Source organism: Streptopelia decaocto (assembly GCF_964273445.1).
Source record: "Streptopelia decaocto genome assembly, chromosome: 3".
Lineage (NCBI taxonomy): Eukaryota > Metazoa > Chordata > Aves > Columbiformes > Columbidae > Streptopelia > Streptopelia decaocto.
The window spans coordinates 73,754,775-73,773,501 of record NC_138656.1 but is presented as its reverse complement, the minus strand read 5'-3'; the positions used below and the strand labels follow the sequence as shown (position 1 = coordinate 73,773,501).

The following is an 18,727-nucleotide window of genomic DNA, read 5'->3' as shown; positions in this document are numbered from 1 at the left end:
CTTCCCGCGGCCCGGGCGGCGCCCTCAGGCCCCAGGCCGGCGGGGGACGCACAGCCCCGGCGGGGAGGAGGTGCTGCTGCGGACCTAAGAGAAGGCGAGCGGCCAGCCGCTTCCCCCACCTGCTCCCAGCCGCATCTCCAGCCCGCCCAGCCTCGCCACCTCCCCCGGCCCGGCCCGGCTCCGTGCCCCCGCCCCGGCGGGGCGGCCCCTGCGCGGCGCCGCCCGTCCCCCGCCCGTGGGCGGGCCGTGCCGAGCCGTGCGGTTAGGTTGAGGCTCCTTGCGTGTGTCTATAACTTTGTGTTGCTGCCGGTGGTTGTTAGGAGGAGGGATGTGGAAGTCGGCGGCGAGCCGGGTGACAGGCTGCTCGGGCGGGCTGCGGCGGCAGGCGGGCTCGGCGCGGGCGGATCGTTTGCCTCTCGCCGGCTGCTCGCAGAGGGAGCGGGCGGTTTGCCGCTTTCCCTTCCTTCGCCTTTAAAGGGAAGGCTCCTCGGAACTGAAGGCGCAGGAGCAGCAGGAACCATGCAGCAGCGTTGCTTCTTCCTCCCGTGAATTCGGATCCTGATTTCTGCCGGTGTGGAGGTTGCTGTTGATTCTCTCCTCCCTACGCCTCCCTCCCCTCCCGATGTGGCTCTCCCTGCCTCTTCTGCCTGCGCTTTTTAAATGACTTGAGTGAAGGGGGGAAAAACTGTCAAGATGGCAGCAGCAGGAGCAAGGAGGTTATGAATGTGGTGTTGATGCTGGAACAAAACCTATTCTCTTGGGCAGCCCTAGGGAGGGCTTAAAGCTTCGGGACCTGTTGGAAGACTGGCCATTTGATTTGTTCCCGCTGTGTTTGCTTTTTCCCTGCGAGAAGAAGGATTTATTATTGTTATTTTTTTTAATCGACCAGCCTCGGGGTGGCCTTCTCCGGCCCCCCTGCTCCGTCGGCTGTGAGATTTTGGGGGGCTGCTTGCGTGTGGCTTGGGGGACACCGCAAAGTGACAGGTTTACGCTAGTATGCAGTTGGATGTATGCTAAGACTTCAGCTCTCTTTAGGGCGTTTTGGAGAAGCAAAAAGTCTTTGGCGTAATCTGAAGGACTCCTCTCCCTGCCCTCCTGCCGAGGGACAGAGCAAAAGACCACCCCCCCAAAAGGGAAGATAATCTGCGGAAGCGACGAGGAACGAGCTCGGAGGCGCCGGGGGCGGGGGGGTAGGGAAGGTCCTCTCCCGGCTGGATACAGCGCGGTTCTCGCTGGAGCTACTTCTGCATTCGCATGGAGTGAAACATAAACAAACACACGCACCGCGAGAGCGGCCGCTGCTCCGCCGGCGCGGAGGGCAGCGCCGCGGGCACCTCCGACGCTGCCCGCCTTGTGCTGCCGCTTCGGCTCCTAATCTGACTTTTTTTTTTCCCTTTCCCTCCCCTCCTCCTCCCCGCTCCGGCGTGCGCATCGCCCGCGGGGAGCTGGGCTCGGGGTGCAGCAGCGGAGAGCCTGCCAGCCCTTAGCGGAGCGCGGCATGCCCGCCCGCCGGTCTCCCGCCTGCTAGGCTCCCGTCGGCACCGAGGAGGCGGCGGAGGAGGAGCGGGGTCGGCGGCTGCCCGCCCGCCCCGTCGCAGCGCCCCGCTGCCGCCGCCGCAGCCGCCCGCGGGAGAGGCCAAGATGGCAGAGGCGTCGCCCCCCGCCCCGCTTTCGCCCTTGGACGTGGAGCTGGACCCCGAGTTCGAGCCGCAGAGCCGCCCCCGCTCCTGCACCTGGCCGCTGCAGAGGCCCGAGCTGCAGGCCAGCCCCGCCAAGCCCGCCGGCGAGCCGCCCGCCGACGCCGCCTCCATGATCCCCGAGGAGGAGGACGACGAGGAGGAGGGGGGCGGCTCGGCCATGGCTGTTGGCAGCGCGACCCCCGCGGGAGAAGCGGCGGCGACAGCCACCGCCGTCCCGGAGGAGGCGGCGCGGCTGCTGGCCCCGCTACCCGGGGGCGGCCCGGAGGGACCGAGCCTCTCGCCGGGGGGAGCAGCGGCGGCGGGCGCTGGGGGGCTGAGCGGCGGCCCGGCGGCGGCGCCGAGGAAATGTTCGTCGCGGCGCAACGCGTGGGGCAACCTCTCCTACGCCGACCTCATCACCCGCGCCATCGAGAGCTCCCCGGAGAAGCGCCTCACCCTCTCCCAGATCTACGACTGGATGGTCCGCTGCGTGCCCTACTTCAAGGACAAGGGCGACAGCAACAGCTCGGCCGGCTGGAAGGTGAGGCGGGGTCCCGGGGCCGCGGCGGACCCACCGCGCTCCCCTCGACGGACGGGCGGCCCGCGGGGGAGGCGGCCGCAGGGGGGGTTGCCGGCGGCTTTCCTCGACGGCAGGCGGCCGGGCGCTGTTGCTGGCCGTGCTTGTGGTCGCACTGTTGCCTTTGCTTTTATAAAGATTTTTTTTTTCCTTTTAAAATTTTATTTATTTATTTATTTTTTTAAGGGAGGGGGGCAGAGAAGTTCTATCTCTTTCCTGTTGCGGTGTGCAAGCGGTGAGGACTCCTAATTCTAGGAGCAGGAGAGACGCTGGAGCAGAGCTGGCTTATCTGGTGCACAAGCACATAAACAGAGAAAGAGAAAAGAAAAAAAAATAATTTTAACGGTGAGGTGTTGCTTCATTTTTAAAGTTATAGGTACCTTCACTGTAACTGATGCTGGAAATGAGCAGAGTTTCTTTTATGCAAGGTTGGGCTGAGTGTTGAAGCTCAAATACAGAATGGCTCTATTATTTGTGTCAAGAAAAACCCAGGTGGTTTCCCACACGTTCCTCAAAGGCAATAGAGGGAAATTCGGGTCTTGACATTTCTTCATAAAGTTAATCAAAGCATGGAGTTATTGGCTGCTCAGCCACGGGGATGCTTGGTCTGTGTTTCCTGCAGTGCCAGTGTATGAGTGCACCGTCTACTGATAAACCCTGTATATCCTAGCATTTTCTGTCCAGCATTGTGACAGTTAGCAGCTAAGATTACTACTGTTTTAATAAGTGAGACAAAAATAAATCTGGTTTTGTGGCTTGTTTACTTAGTGCATGCAAAAGCATGTTGCAGGCAGGCAGGGTTTTGCTCTGAGAATCTAATAAGGCCTACCAGGAGCTGGTGCTGCACGTAAAGCACATTTGAAGTGATTTCCAGAACTGCTTTTTTCTCCTCGTTTTCCATGTCCATCTATTAGTGTCTGTCAGACACCAAAATGTCACGTACTTGCAGCTGTAGAGAAATGCAGGTGCTGCTTGATGTCGATAACTGTTTGCAGAGGGAAATCCTGGTACAGTTCAGTTGCTGCTGAGGACCGATACCGGCAGCATCCGAGACTGAGTTTTTGAATGGATGGTTGAACACGAATTTGCTGGGAAGTTTTGTTGTGTTCCACAGAAATTAAATTTCCTCTTTGAATCTCTCTATCTTTGGATCAGGGGACAACTTAGGGTATTTCTGACCAATTTGTATACTGTACGATGAAGCATTTCTGGCAGTTTTTGTATTAGCAGCCCTGTCTCATATTTTTGAGCCTGAGTAGGACTTGCCGCTAGGAATTGAAGTGCAGCTCTATGATTTTTATCTTCCAAACAGCACCGTACAAGCATTTCACTGACAGACTTGTCTCAGGCTGGGGAAAATATAAATACAAAGTTTATTGGTGGCATAGCTAATTCAAGACAAAGCTTTTAGAAAAACAGATCCTTTTTACAGCTTTTGCTTCAGTATTAGGTATTGAATTGTGATCTGACTTTTCAAGTGTGACAGAGAGTGTGATAAAGGGTTACATCTTCTGATGACAGCCTGTGTCTTCGTAAGTTGGTTGGTTTCATGCAGAAGCAGTGGCTTTAGATGTCAGCCGCTATGACAAAAACAACCTTTTTATCCAATACTTGGAATTTTCAGTAAATTCTTGATACTCAATTCAAAGGAAGATTTAGTGAACAATGGGGGTGATGCTGTTTTGGCTGAATTTGGTGGCTAAACTCCCATTCGCTTCAGCAGAAGCAGAATCCAGGCCATAACACAAAGTGCTTACATTGATTAGTATGCTTAATACAGTCACAAATTTTCTGACAATTTATACTGTTAATTTGATATTGATTCCTTTGCTCAGCAGCATTAACTGGTACTTGGAGCTAATTAAAATGTTAAAAACTTGGATCCCTTGAGATTTCTCTGATATAATTTAGTTCAGAAGTTTCTCACAAGCCTTTAGGATGACCTTTCTCAGGAGATGCAAGCACACTGGTAGCAGAAAATTCCGCCTCTTTAATGACTGTGAGCTGTCTCTGGAAGTTAGGGTGGGGGGTTTGATGGTGCTAATGGCGGGTGCAGTTGTGCGTGGTGGTAGGGGCGTACTGAAAGGGGCAAAGGAGAGGTCAAGAGCTAATAATTTGCCAGGCATTGAAAACTGCAAAATTTAATTCTTTAGCAGGACTGGAGTTTCTTTTAATGTGTGCATATACCTTCAGAAGAGGAATATTTCTGTTTCTTGGCTGGAACATAAATTAGTTTGTGCAGCACTCTTAAATGGAGACTCCATCTTAGTCTCCCGATGCTAAAACACATAACACATTATTATCATCTCTGTTTCCCTCACAGGTAATGAATACAACTCTTCAGGAACTAATGTCAACTTTTCACATCAGACTTTTTCAGACTGCTAGTTACACCAAGATTTTAAATGAACAGAAGATACTTCTGTATCAGAAGGCTTTTGTCTTAATTTAGAATAATTTTACACAGTTAAATTCGTCTTTGAAGGCAGCAAGAACATTTACCAAAATTCTGCTCTGACACTGAGTGGGGAAATTGTCATTTTAAACAAAGAGAAGAAGAGAACTTGGTTTTATTATACTATGTATTATATATGAAATATTAATACTGTTTCCAGTGAGATGTGCTGAATACCATAATCCATAAACATAGCTGGGATTATACTCCTCAAAACAATTATTTTAAGAGCTATAAATTAAACTTACAACTATAACTTCTTTTTTTTTTTTTTTTTTTTTTTGCCTAGGGCATTAAAGCAGAAGTGAATATTTCAGATGTGGTTAGGAAGGCATATATTACGTTTCCGCTAATTCAGATAAGCTTTTCCCAATACACACCCCCCCACCCCGACAATCTTCTTTGCTTCCCCCTCCCCCCGGCTCGGGTGTGATGTTCGCTGACCTAACACTGCCCGGCAGCTTAACTAGGGCAGTAGTGTACGGAGCTGGCGCGCTGCAGACGCTGCTGTACGCTTCCAAATCACCGGGAAGGGTTTAGGTGTGTGCTTCAATATCTGCTTACTGTATAGGATACTTATGGAGGGTCGGTATTTATATTTATCATCGCTTGGCAGGGTGGGGGAAAGGTCTGAGGCTGAGCTGGTTTCACCCTTGTGACATGCACTGTGCCAGGTGGCTGTTGCAGGTACTTCCACAGAGCTCCTCGATCGTCAGATCATCCCGTCTTTCCAAATTCGGGTATCCGTTACTCTGTGGATGTTCTGCAGTTGCAAACTAGTGTGCTGACTTAAAAAAACAAGCTTTTTTTCCTAAAAATATTTAGGATGCAGCAACTCACTTCACTCAATAATTTTGAAATGGAAAACAGAAATACCTTTGTGTCAGTGTCTATAGTAGAGGTGCCCAGTTTCATTATAGCTTAAGTACTTCCGTATCTCTTCCTATAATGTTATTTTGTAATTTCTTGCAGCAGTATCTTGTGAAACAGTCTTTTCTACATGAAGAGTACACTAGGGGGACTATTTTCCTCTTTGTTGAGCAGTATGGCAAGACTATGAATCTGGTCCCTTATACACAGACACCAACAATTCCTAAATTTAAATGCAGCTGATTTGCTTTGATTTTTTTTTTTTTAAATATTAGAGGCCTGTTTGTTTTACACCTGTTGCATTCATCTTCCTGATTAAAGAGGACTGCTAGCTGCTGGCATATTTACTTTGGAGGGAGTATTTTTGTAAACTTCATATGTGGACATTTAATCTTTCCTTACCTTATTTTATTGACCAATATGTAACCAAAGGGCTGCAGTCCCTTCAGTGTAGCAAGTGCACAAGTCTTTGCTGTAATTATTGAGACTTGAAAGGACTTGAGAAATTTGCCAGTGATGTGGACAGATGTCTAAATCTGTTAGCCAGATGCTGATACACAAGATGTGTTGGACTTCTTTTTATCATCTTTTTGCAAAGGATGTGGGAAGGAAGCAACACTACTCTGTTCTTAGTTCTCCTTCCTCAGAGTGGCACACAGTGTCTTTATCAGGAGTGGCAGTGTAAAACTGGAGTTTACATCAGTTTCAATTTTTGTCTTGAGGTTCTTTTTTCTTCCATAGAGACTGTGTTTCCAAGTTAGCTGCTAGCATGAATATTTTTTTTCCAGCCTTCTATTATATTCTTATATTCTTACTTCCCCCCACCCCCCCAATTTTGAGCTGCCTTGTTCCTCCATGCAGAAGGGTTTGGGTTACAAACTGCAGTCTGATTATTTTAAGTTTTGATCTACCGAAGCAAGCACGGGTTTAAGCACGTGAATGGGTCCTTGGGACTTCACTGGGATTACTTGCATGCTTAAACTTACTGCTTAAGCATCTTACCTGATCAAAGCTTTACCATGTTGTGCTTTAACAAAATACTCAGTAACATTTGTAAGTGAATTTTGTGCTGAGCAAAAAGTAAAGAGATGCATGGTTCCAGCCCCAGAGTTGAGACCGCTAGATAACACGTCTCTTGCATCATAGAGGAGTATACTTTAGTATCAAAGTAACAAATGACTTTTTAAACTTTCCAGTAGAAACCATGTGTAGATATTAGTACACATTATTATTTTATATCTGTAACGTACATCAAAGTTCTCGCTTTTCCCCAGCTCATGCAAGCAGGTGACAGTTATTAGAGAGAGAGACTGAGTAGTTCTTCCAGAGTCATTGACATTGTTTGATCCACAGTGTGACAGTGAGGAGCACCTCTACTGAAGGACTTGTTAAATGCAGATACAAACACATCACCTTGGTGAGTGTCATCAGCTGCAAAGAGTCACAGGCTCTGATAAACTTAACTTTTGATGCAATTGGGAAATCTCCAGTGAATGATGTTGGACAGTATCGCTGTCAGGTAGACCTGCATGACAAATAATGGAATCAATGTTCTTCAGTTCTTTGAAGTCAGGTTACCTAAAACAGTCATGCAACATAGGCATTGTGTGTAATAGGTTGTTAGTGTCAATATTTGGGCATATTTAAAATACAAAACTTGAGAGTCAGAGGTTGGCTCCTACACTTACTTGTGCATTTGAAAGTATGTGGTTAATGCTAATAAAAATTAAATCGCCACAGTGGCTTTTATATCGGCCGTATTTTATTGGCTTGAATAAACGCCGTCTGAGAGTGTCAGGCTGGAGAAGAGAGGCATCCTGGCGCTCCCACTCTGGATGTCCTGCCTTTGCTCGGTTTTGTCCCGGTAAAGCAAGCGGTGTCTTACACGCGAGGCCGTTTTGTATTCGGGTCATTTTGGTGGTGCTCCACCACTTTGCTGTAATCCTGGGAGATTAGGGGCGGCTGGGCACGTGCTGGTGCATTTAGAAAGGCGAGTGATTAGGGTTAGCCGGGTGGTTTTGTGAAAGCTCTTTGTGCTGACGTGGACAAAGTAGGAACCCGGAGTCGGTGGCCTCCTTTGCAGAAGGGCAGGCAGCGCTGGGAAGGGGGGGGCAGGCCCCCCACAGCCCCCTGCGGTGGCCGGGTTGCTTTCAGCCAGCTTGCATGGGGTGAAACCACCGCAGAAAATTACAGTGGGTGTTCTGGATTCAAAGGGAGGCCGAAGGGATTGTCTTGGAGATAAGGGAAAACTGCGGGTAAATAGTCAAAGCGTTTCTCTAGGTGGCAGCCTCCTAAAGGTGCCCCTGCGAGATTTTGGCAGCCAACACCTTTGCGTGGAAGTATGGAAAATCTTTTGTGAGGATTGTTTCTTATTTGCAATGCAATTACAGTGGGTCTTAGCGTAGTGGTGGCTTGCCAAGGGAGAAACTGAAAGTGTTTCCTAATGCAAGTTGTTACTTAGACTAAAATCTTTGCATGTTCTTGTTTCTCTCCCACTTTTTAAAAAGCCTTACTACTACCTCTGGCACGGAAAACATGCCCAAGGGCAGGGTTATAAAATGGCAGCATTAGTTTCTTTTAAAGGCACGAGGCCCTCTGTGTTTTGAGGCAGACTCTCTCTGGAGGAGGGTGAGCTCTGAGCATCCTCCTGCTGTTCTTTCCTTCCCCTTGCCACAAAACCCCACAATTCCCAAGTCAGCGCTGGGAAGGGCCACAGCCTTACCAGGTCCCGAGGCGGGAGGCACATGCCGGTCCCGCAGCACGTAGCGAGCATCCCGATGAAGGCCTGCCTGATAACACGGCGCTCGGGGAGCTGCAGCGTTGTTTTGATGTGGCTTTTCTTGGGGCTGACAATATGTGTGTAGCACAGTGGTTCAGGAGCAAAATAAAGTGCTCAAGTGATGTGCACAGTCATTCAGTTTTCAGTAGTGCTGGCTCAGCACACCATGAGTTAAGCGAAGATTAAGTTTAGCCTTCTATTCACTCTTTTTTGTGCTTTTGCAAACTTAGACTGTTCTTTTCTGTTACGATTTCCTGAGCATTGCCACACACTAAGCTTGGAAAATGAGGTGCATTTAGCCAATTTATGGCCTGACATATGTTAATTAACATTAATTACCTGCTTGAATAGTCCATTTAGCACTTATTATTAAAAGTGGCTTGTCTACAGAAGGGGATTTTCCTTCAGAGTGAGGTGTTTTGTTCTAACTTGCTTCAGACAGAGTCAGGATGGGGCATCCCGTGCTTCTCTGCATGGCTGTACCAGGTTCCTGATGTTCCAGTTGTGTGTGTGGGATATCATTGCATCAATGACAGGCAACAACTCTTCACCCATGTGTATTTGACGTTTATTCAGCATCGACTTAGCTTTACCAAGCAAACCAGCCTGTTTCCAAGTGTTTTTTTGCTAGCAGTGCATATGCACTGTTGCCTCTCTGATTGAGACAGCTTGCCAGGAGCTGCAGGGAGATCCAGAGGCCTGTGGTGATGTGCCCAGGTCCTCTTTAGGGTGGAGGGATTGGAAGAGCTCAGGTGTGCAAGGCTGGAGGGGGTGCATAGGAGTTGCTGGGGCATGCTGGGAGGGCGTCTTCAGCTCTAGATGGCCAAGGATGATGGGCCTTGAGGTTCCCACAGCTCTTGAGCACACCAGTGCTGGAGCAGAGCATGGTCTTCAACAACAGCAGGTTATGTTTTACTGTATTATTCATCAGCTGTGGTATCTATGTTATCTCCTGGCAATGTGTTCTGCAGAGGTTGTTGCAGGTCATTAGTCTAAAACCTGTGAGATGAGGGGAGTAACAAGCAGAGAGCACTTTTTCAATTTCCAAATACCAATATTAAAAAAAAAAAAAAAATCCATTCCTCATTTCCCCATTCCTCATTCCTCTCTTGGGAGACTCCAGGGATGTTATGTCCTACTTCACCTTCTCCACTCTTCCGTTTGTAACACCAGCTGGGGGGGGTTGCATGGTACATGGGGTGCCTCTGTGGGAAATCGAGGGCTGGCTTGTAATTGTGAGGGCACATTGCAGAGTATCCCTGCATTTTTAGCTGGGAATGCAGTGTGGAGGCAATTGAGCTACAGGACTGGAGAAAGGCAATTTCAGGGCACTGTAAGGGCTTGAGAACAAGCGGGAGATTGCATTAGTGCTCTGCCTCATCCCTGTGAAGAAATAGCAAAGGACCTGCCTTGCGGTGGGGCTGGAGAAGAGCGTTGCTGTGTTGCCATTGCTTTTTGCCAGACTGCTTTCTCCCAATGCTGTGCCTAACTGTGAGTTCCAGGAGGAGCCAGTCATGTCCTACAAAGCCAGAGGCCTTTCTCTGGGCCACCCCCTTTGCATGTTTGCTCAAGGACCGACATGCTTGTTATGCTGCTTTGCAGGGAATTTGAGGCAAGTCAGGAGATAACAGCGTTGGTGTCTTGTTAATAACTCTGTGTTGCTTATTGGGGAGTTTTTCTTTATCTGTATGCTGGTACCTATTAAAAATAAAAGCTATTTAAATACTTCTACTGATATAAAACACCTTTGTAAGATTTCACTGACAGAGAAATGCCTTTCTGGAGATTTGTATTAGTAAAGAAATGCCTTGTGAAAATTAGCTCTTATAGCAGACTTGTGCTAACTAATTGAATGGATTTCTTGCTTGATTGCAACATGCTATGCACTTAAGAGCTGAATTATGGAATGCTGGGTTCTCACTTGAACATGTTTGTTTGGCAGGGTATTCTTTTGCTTTTTTTTTATTATTTCTCTGCAGCTGGTGAAGTTGCTGCTCACTATGTACAAAGGGACGTGCGAGGGAGGTGTGGGCCAGGACAGGAGGGCAGGGTCAGCCTGGGGATCTTTGCCAGAGGGCTGGAGGAAGGTCCACTTGAAGTGAGGAAGGATGATATGTGGCACCAACAACTTGTCATCAGGGCCGTTGCAGCTTGTGCCCTCCAGGTCTCCCCAAGGGTGCTGCCTGCCAGTTTTGGGGGGCAGGAGGCTGCTGGCAGTGGGTGTGGGGCTCTGCCTGTGCGATCTCTGGCTGCTGCACCCCAAGTGCTGCCGGCTGTCAGGTGCGTTTCCATGGGCTGAGTCACTGGATCACGCCACTTCTGCATCCCTTCAACCACTGCCTCTGATGAGGTGACGGGTGGGTCTGTGCTGACGTCTCCACACCAAAATCCCATCGAGAGCTCCAGAATGAGGACAGAAGCGCTGCTAAAGGTGCTGTTCTCCTCCTTTGATACCTGCCTCTGAGGCTGCCTTCACGCTTTGTGTTGTGCTTTGGGTCTGCCTGGAGGCTGCTCATAACCCAACCCTCTGCCTGGCACTGCTTTCAGGCCAACCCGCCTCTCCATCCCTGGCTTTCCCAGACCTTTGGCTCTCCCTGGAGAGCAGTGGAGGCCATGGGGACACCCAGCGTTGTGACCAGCGGGTGGGTTGCAGTCCTAGCAAAAAAAGTTTTTGGTAGGTTTGCTGGGTCCTTAGTCGTGTGAGCAGAAAAGGGCAGGTCTGGGCTTGATGCCAGCACTTGAACAGGGAGGTAACATCTGCTTATCCTGACCCCCCAGGAGTGGGAGGCGGCAGATAAGCTGTGAGGCTGATGGGGATGGAGACTGGTCTGTTGGGGCAGGCGCAGATAGAGGAGCACCCAGACACATGGGTACGTGTCTGCTTGGGCTTCATTCTGCCTCCCAGCTGCTGCGGCTGCTCAGCGCGAAGCGATTCTTAGTGGGAATAAAAAACTTGGTTTGCGCGTATGCAGCCTGGTTCATGACAGCGCAGCTTTCACAGGTAAATTAAGTAAAGTGAGCAGAGTCTGACTCTCATCCCTGCTAAAGGCCACGTTAAAGCAGCAGAGTGGGACTCTCCTACTGTGCCGCAGCAGCGTGCATTTGCATTAATGTAAGCAAGACTCAAGCCAACAGTGCTTAAAATCCTGGTTGCAGCTGAGCCTGGACTCCTGGTGAGGGCTGAGCATGACCAGAGAGTGTTAGTAACAGTCTTGTACTTAAGTAAACAAAGCTTTGTTTAAAAACATATTAATTACCTAATAATATTCTAATACAAATTACTCTCCTAGTCTAGACAGCCAAGTGTAGATCGGGGTGTCAAACTCATTTTCACCAGGGGCCACATCAGACTCGCGGTTGCCTTCAAAGGGCTGAATGCAATTTTAGTTACATTTATATACAGTCCTAAAATTACATTCGGCCGTTTGAAGGCAACCGCAGGGCTGATGTGGCCCCTAGTGAAAATGAGTTTGACACCCCTGGTGTAGATGATTTGCCCTTATAAGTTAGTGTTTTCTCATGCTTACCGTGTTGGTTTCTGCATTTTTTTCAAAATAGGATGAAGAAGAATAAATACATTATTCTAAAGAAATAATTTTAGGACAAGACTTCCAGGCCATATTTATTTTATCTAGAATGTGGACTAAATTATCTTGATATATATGCCAGTTATGTGTCAGCGCTCTTAAAACCTGCTGTATTTGTTTCTTTTCCTCTCCACGCTAGCTCTTCAAGCAGCTATTTCAGCTCTCCAAAGACACATTATGACCAACGTTAGCTCTGCTTTCTCACATGAAGTTTGCAGTGTAAACATACCTTAAAATGCAAGACTTAATCTAGATCAGAAGTTTCTGACTTCGTAGGTATTTATGAAGTTAGGCAGTGAACCTCTATCTTGTGTAAATATATTGGCTAGTGCTTCATGGAGGATTTATCAGTTTCATACATAAAGTTCTAGATATGCTTAGTACATAGAATTTGACATCTAATAAGTGAGAACAGTGCTCCACAAAGAATGTCTTTGTGTGAGACTCTCACAGGCTCCCACATTATCACCTTTTCTGCTGTTTGGTTTTGTGCTGAGAGCAGCGATGTGGTTTCCTGAAAGCTTATAGCCTACTGTTTGTTCTGCAGAACTGCTCTGGACCTTAACTAATTTTCAAAGAATGTTTTTTTCCAGGAATTCGTAGGAGAAGGTGATGCCAGTTCAAGTCATGTCCTGAGATGCTTGTAAGCTGAGACACACAGAGCCGCTGTCCCTGTTTTTGTGCAACACGATCTGTTGTGTTTAAAAGTTTCACTGTATGGGGGAACTCAAAACCATTTGTCTGATATGTCAGGTTTCAGAGTGAATGGTGCTTCTTTAACTATTCATCAAGACCTACAACGGGAGGCTGCTGGTCCTGCGATGCCTTTGTAGGAGAACAGCTTTGGCACCAAGAATGATGCTGCCACAGAGGAGCTGTAAAAACTCTGAAGCATTTTGTGAATCTTGTGCAAGCGGCTTCTACATTTATGTAGTCTGAGCCATATATGTGGCCCAGATAAACAGGTCACATCTAAAATCTTCAATTTTCAAATGGAAATCATGTCAGAGCTCTGCATGCATTGGGCCAGAGGTTTCCAGCCTAGTTTTTGTAGCAGCCAAAAGCTCCGAACCTAATATTATTTTCATCATTATGTTGACAATGTAATTCTCACTTCCCATGGCATGTTGAGATTTAATTCTTGCCCCATTGCTCTTACAGCCTGGTTCATGCACAGCAGAAATACTTGTGATTAAAATGTCCTACAAGGTTTGAACGCTGTTTTTTAGAAAGCTCTGGAAAAGGGAGCTGTGTGCTTGTGAAGGTGTTTGAAAATCAGTAGTGAGGCCATTTACACACAAAAAAAGAGGGAAGGTGTGTAGGCCATGAGGTAGTGGCATGCAGGGCTGGGAGGAGGAAAGATTCTGTGAGCTAGCAGTGGGGACTAAATCAACCTCTGATGTGTGTTCATAGACATCTGATGTCTACTGGGCCTGGTGGGATAGCTTGGAGCAGGTGGAAGAAGCATACTGTTTACCTAATTAGAAACATAAATAAAATCTTCCCAACTTTTTATTTTTTTCCCTAAATTAAAATGCATTTGAAGCGTATGTCAGACGTCTCACATCCAGGAAAGATCTCTAAAACCCTGCTGTTCCCCAGGGAGGCTGTTTCTAGCCCACCTTCTTCAGGGCTATGCCAGGTAGCAAGTCCTCCTGATGGGAGGATGGAGTGTGTCATGCATTAGCAGTTGGAGATGTTGGGGTTCTTCCTGAGCGCATCCGTACTCCTCTTTAATCAGTGGGAAGAATTCTGTCATTTGAGGTGATAGACCAGGGAATTGGGGGGAGAAACAAGCAAACACACACAAAATTATCATAGTTGAAATAGCTGAAGATAGGATTTCACCTTCGTATATTTATTGAGAAGTCTGTGATAGTGGGGAGCAGGGCCTGGGCTGCTGTACAGTGAGAGCAGCTCCATATCTCCAGTGTATTTTAGACACTGAGGAGACAAAGATGATGGTAATTGCAAGAGAAACTACTTAACTGCTTTGTATTATGTTCGAAATGAAGGGGGAATAACGCTGATTGAATGACCTATTTTGACTTTCTCAGTATAATATGTTTAATGTTTTAGTCTTTTTCTGGACAGTGAATTATAATTTTATCAAATCCTTCTGGAAATGAACATGTTGCTGGGCAAAGTATTGTATCCTCGCAGTTTTAACCACAGAGTTACCTCTTGCTGCTTGACTCAGTGGCAGGAATTTTCTCTTTTGGCTGGAAAGGTCTTTTGCTATGCAACGCAGTGACAGCAGGTTTTTTTTTTTTTTAATACAAAATAGGGACCTGTCAGGAAGAATATAAAATAGGGCACCGAAGGAGTCTAATTTAGAAGGAGAAAGGGCATAAATCTCCACCTTCCTCTGATGACAGAAGGCCAAAGTACAGCAGAAACATTACCCTGCTTGTAAAATGCTGGTCCTGATACCCAGAGAAGTTGTTCTGTTAAAGGCACAGCTGTATCTAACATCCTTACAAGTTCTTGACGTTGTTTTTGGTACGTAACTGGATGTGATGTAAGGGGATTCTTAGACCGTGAAGCACCTCTCTTAGGGTCTGCTCTGCTTATTGTGCTGTTACAGGAATTGTTTACTGTTTTGGACTGGTGTCAGGCAGAATAATACTGAATAAATCCCAGATGAATGTGGGTGGTGAAAGGAGAAAAATAACTTCAAATAAAGAGGGGTATTATCAACTGAGCAGCCAGTGTTGATCCTATGGTGCTGAAAAATGGAAGCAGGGAAGATAGTTTGTTTTGTTGTTGTTGCTGTTGTTGTTTTAAAGATGGAAAATCTTCGCTGAAAAACCTGTTCTGACCAGAGTTTGATATCCTACTTAAACTCAGAGCAACTTGGCATCGGTGCAGCAGCACTGTGAAGTATTGAGAGGGAGAACAGAAGTCCAAACAAGCCTCCAAAACTTGAGAGGGTGCTCAGATTCTTTGTCCATTTAGGACAACATGACCTGTAGCGTCACTTGCAGCTGCTGGATCCAAGAGTATAAATAGTGAAAAGAACACTGATTTGGCCAGGATAAAATGTTCGTTTTGGGTTTTTCCAACAGCTGTGTCAGGACTTAACCCTGGCAAAAGCTTCTCACGTGTCATTTTTTATTCAGGCTTGTACTAAGCATGTGGAATGACAATGTTCTCTAGTGGAAGGAAAAAAAAAAAGAAGAAAAAAGTAGTAAATTGAGAAATAGTGTGGATTTGATGTCCCCTCAGCCTGAAGGAAAAATAGTTTTCTTGAACAGTATGATAGCAGTTGTTTGAGAAATTAAGGATGGATTTCCTTCAATTGTAGTTGAATCATGACATCTTACTAAATTTATCCAGTCTTGAGTGCTTGGTTTCTGGTTTGACATTTTCCTTGGATGGTTATTGGTGGTGTGTTCTCTGTTTTGGTTGGGTTTTTTGTTTGTTTGTTTGGGGTTTTTTTTCAAGTATCTCTGCATGGGCTGAGAGACGATAGTTTCCTTATTTTCTATTTTCTGCAGGAAATGGTGTCAGGTGTCAAACCACCAATTCTTCCATGTGGGTGCAGGTGTGCATGGGCCAGCAGCTTTCTCCCTAGAAGCACCATAATACAGTGGGTGGGTTCAGACAATGCCAGTGATGGGCCTTTCCTATTTTCCGGGAGCAGACAGGGAGTAGGAAAGTTAGATTTTGTGTGGCTTGACCATTAACTGCAGATCGCTGAAGTATCTGTGTGGATAGTTCTCACTGTTCAGTGAAGTGCTGAGCAGAAGTACTAAATAAGAGCATACTTCATTTATACGAAAATCTACACTGAAAAAATGTTTCAATATAAAAGCCAAGTGCTCAGGAAGTACAAAATGTCAGACCTAAAGCTGCCTCTAACACTTGAAATGACTTCTCATGCTGGCTATGACGCCCTCATTAGTAACGAGGTCACACACTCCATCCACCCCCAGCCTCCTTGTCGGGCTGGATGCTTCAAGGGGCATTCAGGGTTTCGGCTTGTCCCCCGTGATCTCTGGGTGGGCCCTGTGCCATATTTGTTGCACTCAGCTCTGAATAAAGAAATAACACACCCCCCGGCATGCTCATGGGTGTCATTCACCTCTCCATCATCCATGGGCTTCCCTGGTGGGCACCACCCCAGCCCTGCATCCTCTTCTCCCCTCCTCAAACTCCTTGGCCCCTCTGGTCTCCTATCCCAGCTGCCTTCCCTGCGATTCCCAGTCCTGCTCCATGCATCCCTCCTTCCTTTTCCTGTGATCTCCCACCCCTCTGCCCACCTCTTCTGGTTTCCAGATCTGCTCTCCTTGTCTGGTTTGCCCGGGGTTTTTTTTGTATATTTTTTTCCATCTCCCTATTCTACATTTTTCCCTTGCCCCGGGATTCCCTGTATTCCATGTCTTGTCTGTCCCAGGCCACTCATCCTGTTTCTAGTCCCAGTTTCAGTTCAGGTTTGCAAAGCTATTAGCAACAAGGAACAGGGTTTTATAATAGGAAGTGTTAGACAATACAAGGTGTAGGTGGGGCTCAGAGTACCACCTATAATTTACAACATAGTTTATTTTTTTAACTAATCCACCCTTAGGTAAGGCGTCCTGGTGCTGTCGGTGTGCAAATCCTTAGTCATTTGAGTAGTCCTGTTCCCTCTGCTGATACTGTGTACGGAGGGATTGCTCATACGTGTAAGAGATGGAGGATCCAGCCTTAGAGAGACTTCAATCTCTGTTTTGATGTGGCCTGCACTAGACAGCAAACAGTGTCTGAGATCATACAGTTCATAGGGCTACTGAGCTGTCCCTAAAATATTTAATGGTATGTGTAGTAGTTGCTCTCATATCCATAGTGAGCGGCTGTTCCTTTTTCCTATCCTATTGGTGAAAAGAGGCAAGTTCCTCACTGGTAGTATCTAAGACATGGAAGTATACAGTCCATAGTAACACCATGTTCTCCATCCTCTAGTAGGTGCCCTCTGTCTTCGTGTGTTTAGACTAGAAAATGTAAAGAGCCTTTTCCTTACATAGCTCCCCAGTTTCCTTATCTCTTTTGCCTCTGCTGCTAACTTCATGCTTAGTCTTTAATGATTGTGGTAAATGCCTCCACATATGGGTGAGAAAGCTGATCACATTTTTTTTTGTTATCAGAATTAGACTGAGAAACTCATACTGAATTGTTACTTAAAACAGCAATGCGATGCCTTGGAGTGTTGGAGGATGGACACCTTTGCTGCTTTTACTTGGTGCGACTTAGCTTCTGTCCTGGTCAGGAGGCAGCTTCCAATGAACTTGGTGCTAAGATCAAGTCATATAATGGTGTGAATAACCTTACGTTGACCTTTTAAAGAGCTTATGCATAGAGTGCGCAGTTCATGAGTCCCTTGTGCCTTTGTGATAAAGTTTAAAACTTTAATCAGGTAACAGGGTGGCCTCTCCTCTTTCTATTGCAATAAAGTGCGTGCAAACACGCCTTGCAACAAATAGTGCAAAGGCGAACCTGGCATGCCCTGATTCCTCTCCCACAACATACAACTGTGGGTTATTCTCCGCCAGTGCTCCCCAAGCTGTTTCAGCAGCTCGGTCGGCTGAGGGGTTCACTGGTGGTGGCTGATGCCTTTCAGAGACCGCGCTTCAGTTTCCCAGGCTATTGATAACAGCTGTTTAGTCACAGCTCTCTGGGTCATGGTGTGCGGGGATTTTTCTGATGGTTGTGGTGACCTTGGGGGGGAATTAGACTGGATGTAATGTTTGCAAGAATTGGAGACGCCTGTGCCATTGAGCCGATGCACGTTGCTGAATCAATTACTACCACTGGCAGGATTTTGCTTCAGGGGAATCTTGCAGCTACATCACAGTCTTGTTATTAGTAGATTATTGTTAATCGGTTTTAATACAGAGCCAAATATTTTCAGGGAAGAGGGACTTTAAATAATTGGTTTCTGTGGAATATTTTCCCTATATACTGTTGCAGGGCATAGCCTGACACTTTCGTTTTTGGGAATTTTTTTATCAGCTCCTGTGTGGAAATACACATTTGTTGTAGAATTGTCATCCTCAGGTGAGGAACTGCTGTGTGGTGCCTCATCCAAAGCAGTGGTGACAACTGAAACTCTCCACATAGAGATTTTGTAATTTTTTTGTTTTTTGTTGAATCCTGTCGAGGGAACTTGGCACTTTTGTAACTCGGGCTGCTGCGACACAGGCCCCCAACGAGTTTTTGAAGTGGGGCTTCCCAGGAAACCTCTCGGTTTTCATATGCAGCCCCAGGTCTAAATCCGGGTCGTTGGCCTCTCCTGCAGCCACGGCAGTTGCGTGTCATAGAGCAGCCATGGTGCAGTGTGCTCAGATGCCTTTAATTTATGGCCTCACAGGTTGTGAATGTACCTCTTCACAGGTGATGAAGGTGCCATGACCCCATGTCACCAGCACCAGTTTTGAGCCACGCGGTTTTGCTCTGAGAGGTCAGGGTCAGGCTTAGGGCTGCTTCCCTCTTCGTCTTTTGGGTTTTGTGCTCTTGCAGCCTGGTGCTTTCCCAGACCTGCTCAGCCGAATCCCTGTTCATGTTAGCCCTTGTTCACACAGTTGCTGAAGTCAGCGGGAGCCCTCTGTGGAAATGCATCCCCCCCCGCCCCGCCAAATTCAGCTGTTTTGTTGTTTCCTGTGTTGGTAATTGACTGTCAAAGTGTTGCATTTAATTCAAGTGCTGGTAGAGTTTTCTTCAAAATGCCTGTGTAGTGTTCAGCCAGTTAGGAGTTACAAATGTAAATATGTTTACACAAAAAACAAGGATTGCATTAAAGCT

The 18,727-nt window shown here is 47.0% G+C and overlaps 1 protein-coding gene across 3 annotated transcripts in view; it reads left to right on the top strand.

Moving 5' to 3' along the window:
* The first annotated feature begins 283 nt into the window (after window positions 1-283).
* Window positions 284-18,727, top strand: part of FOXO3 (forkhead box O3) — a 95,150-nt gene continuing 76,706 nt past the window's right edge. For all 3 annotated transcript variants that reach the window (XR_014183508.1, XM_082047227.1, XM_082047228.1), the window contains exon 1: window positions 284-2,220. Coding sequence is in view for 2 of the 3 variants with exons in the window: in XM_082047227.1 (XP_081903353.1) it covers window positions 1,642-2,220 (579 nt within the window). In the remaining variant the exon portion in view is untranslated. The remainder of the gene's footprint in view (window positions 2,221-18,727) is intronic.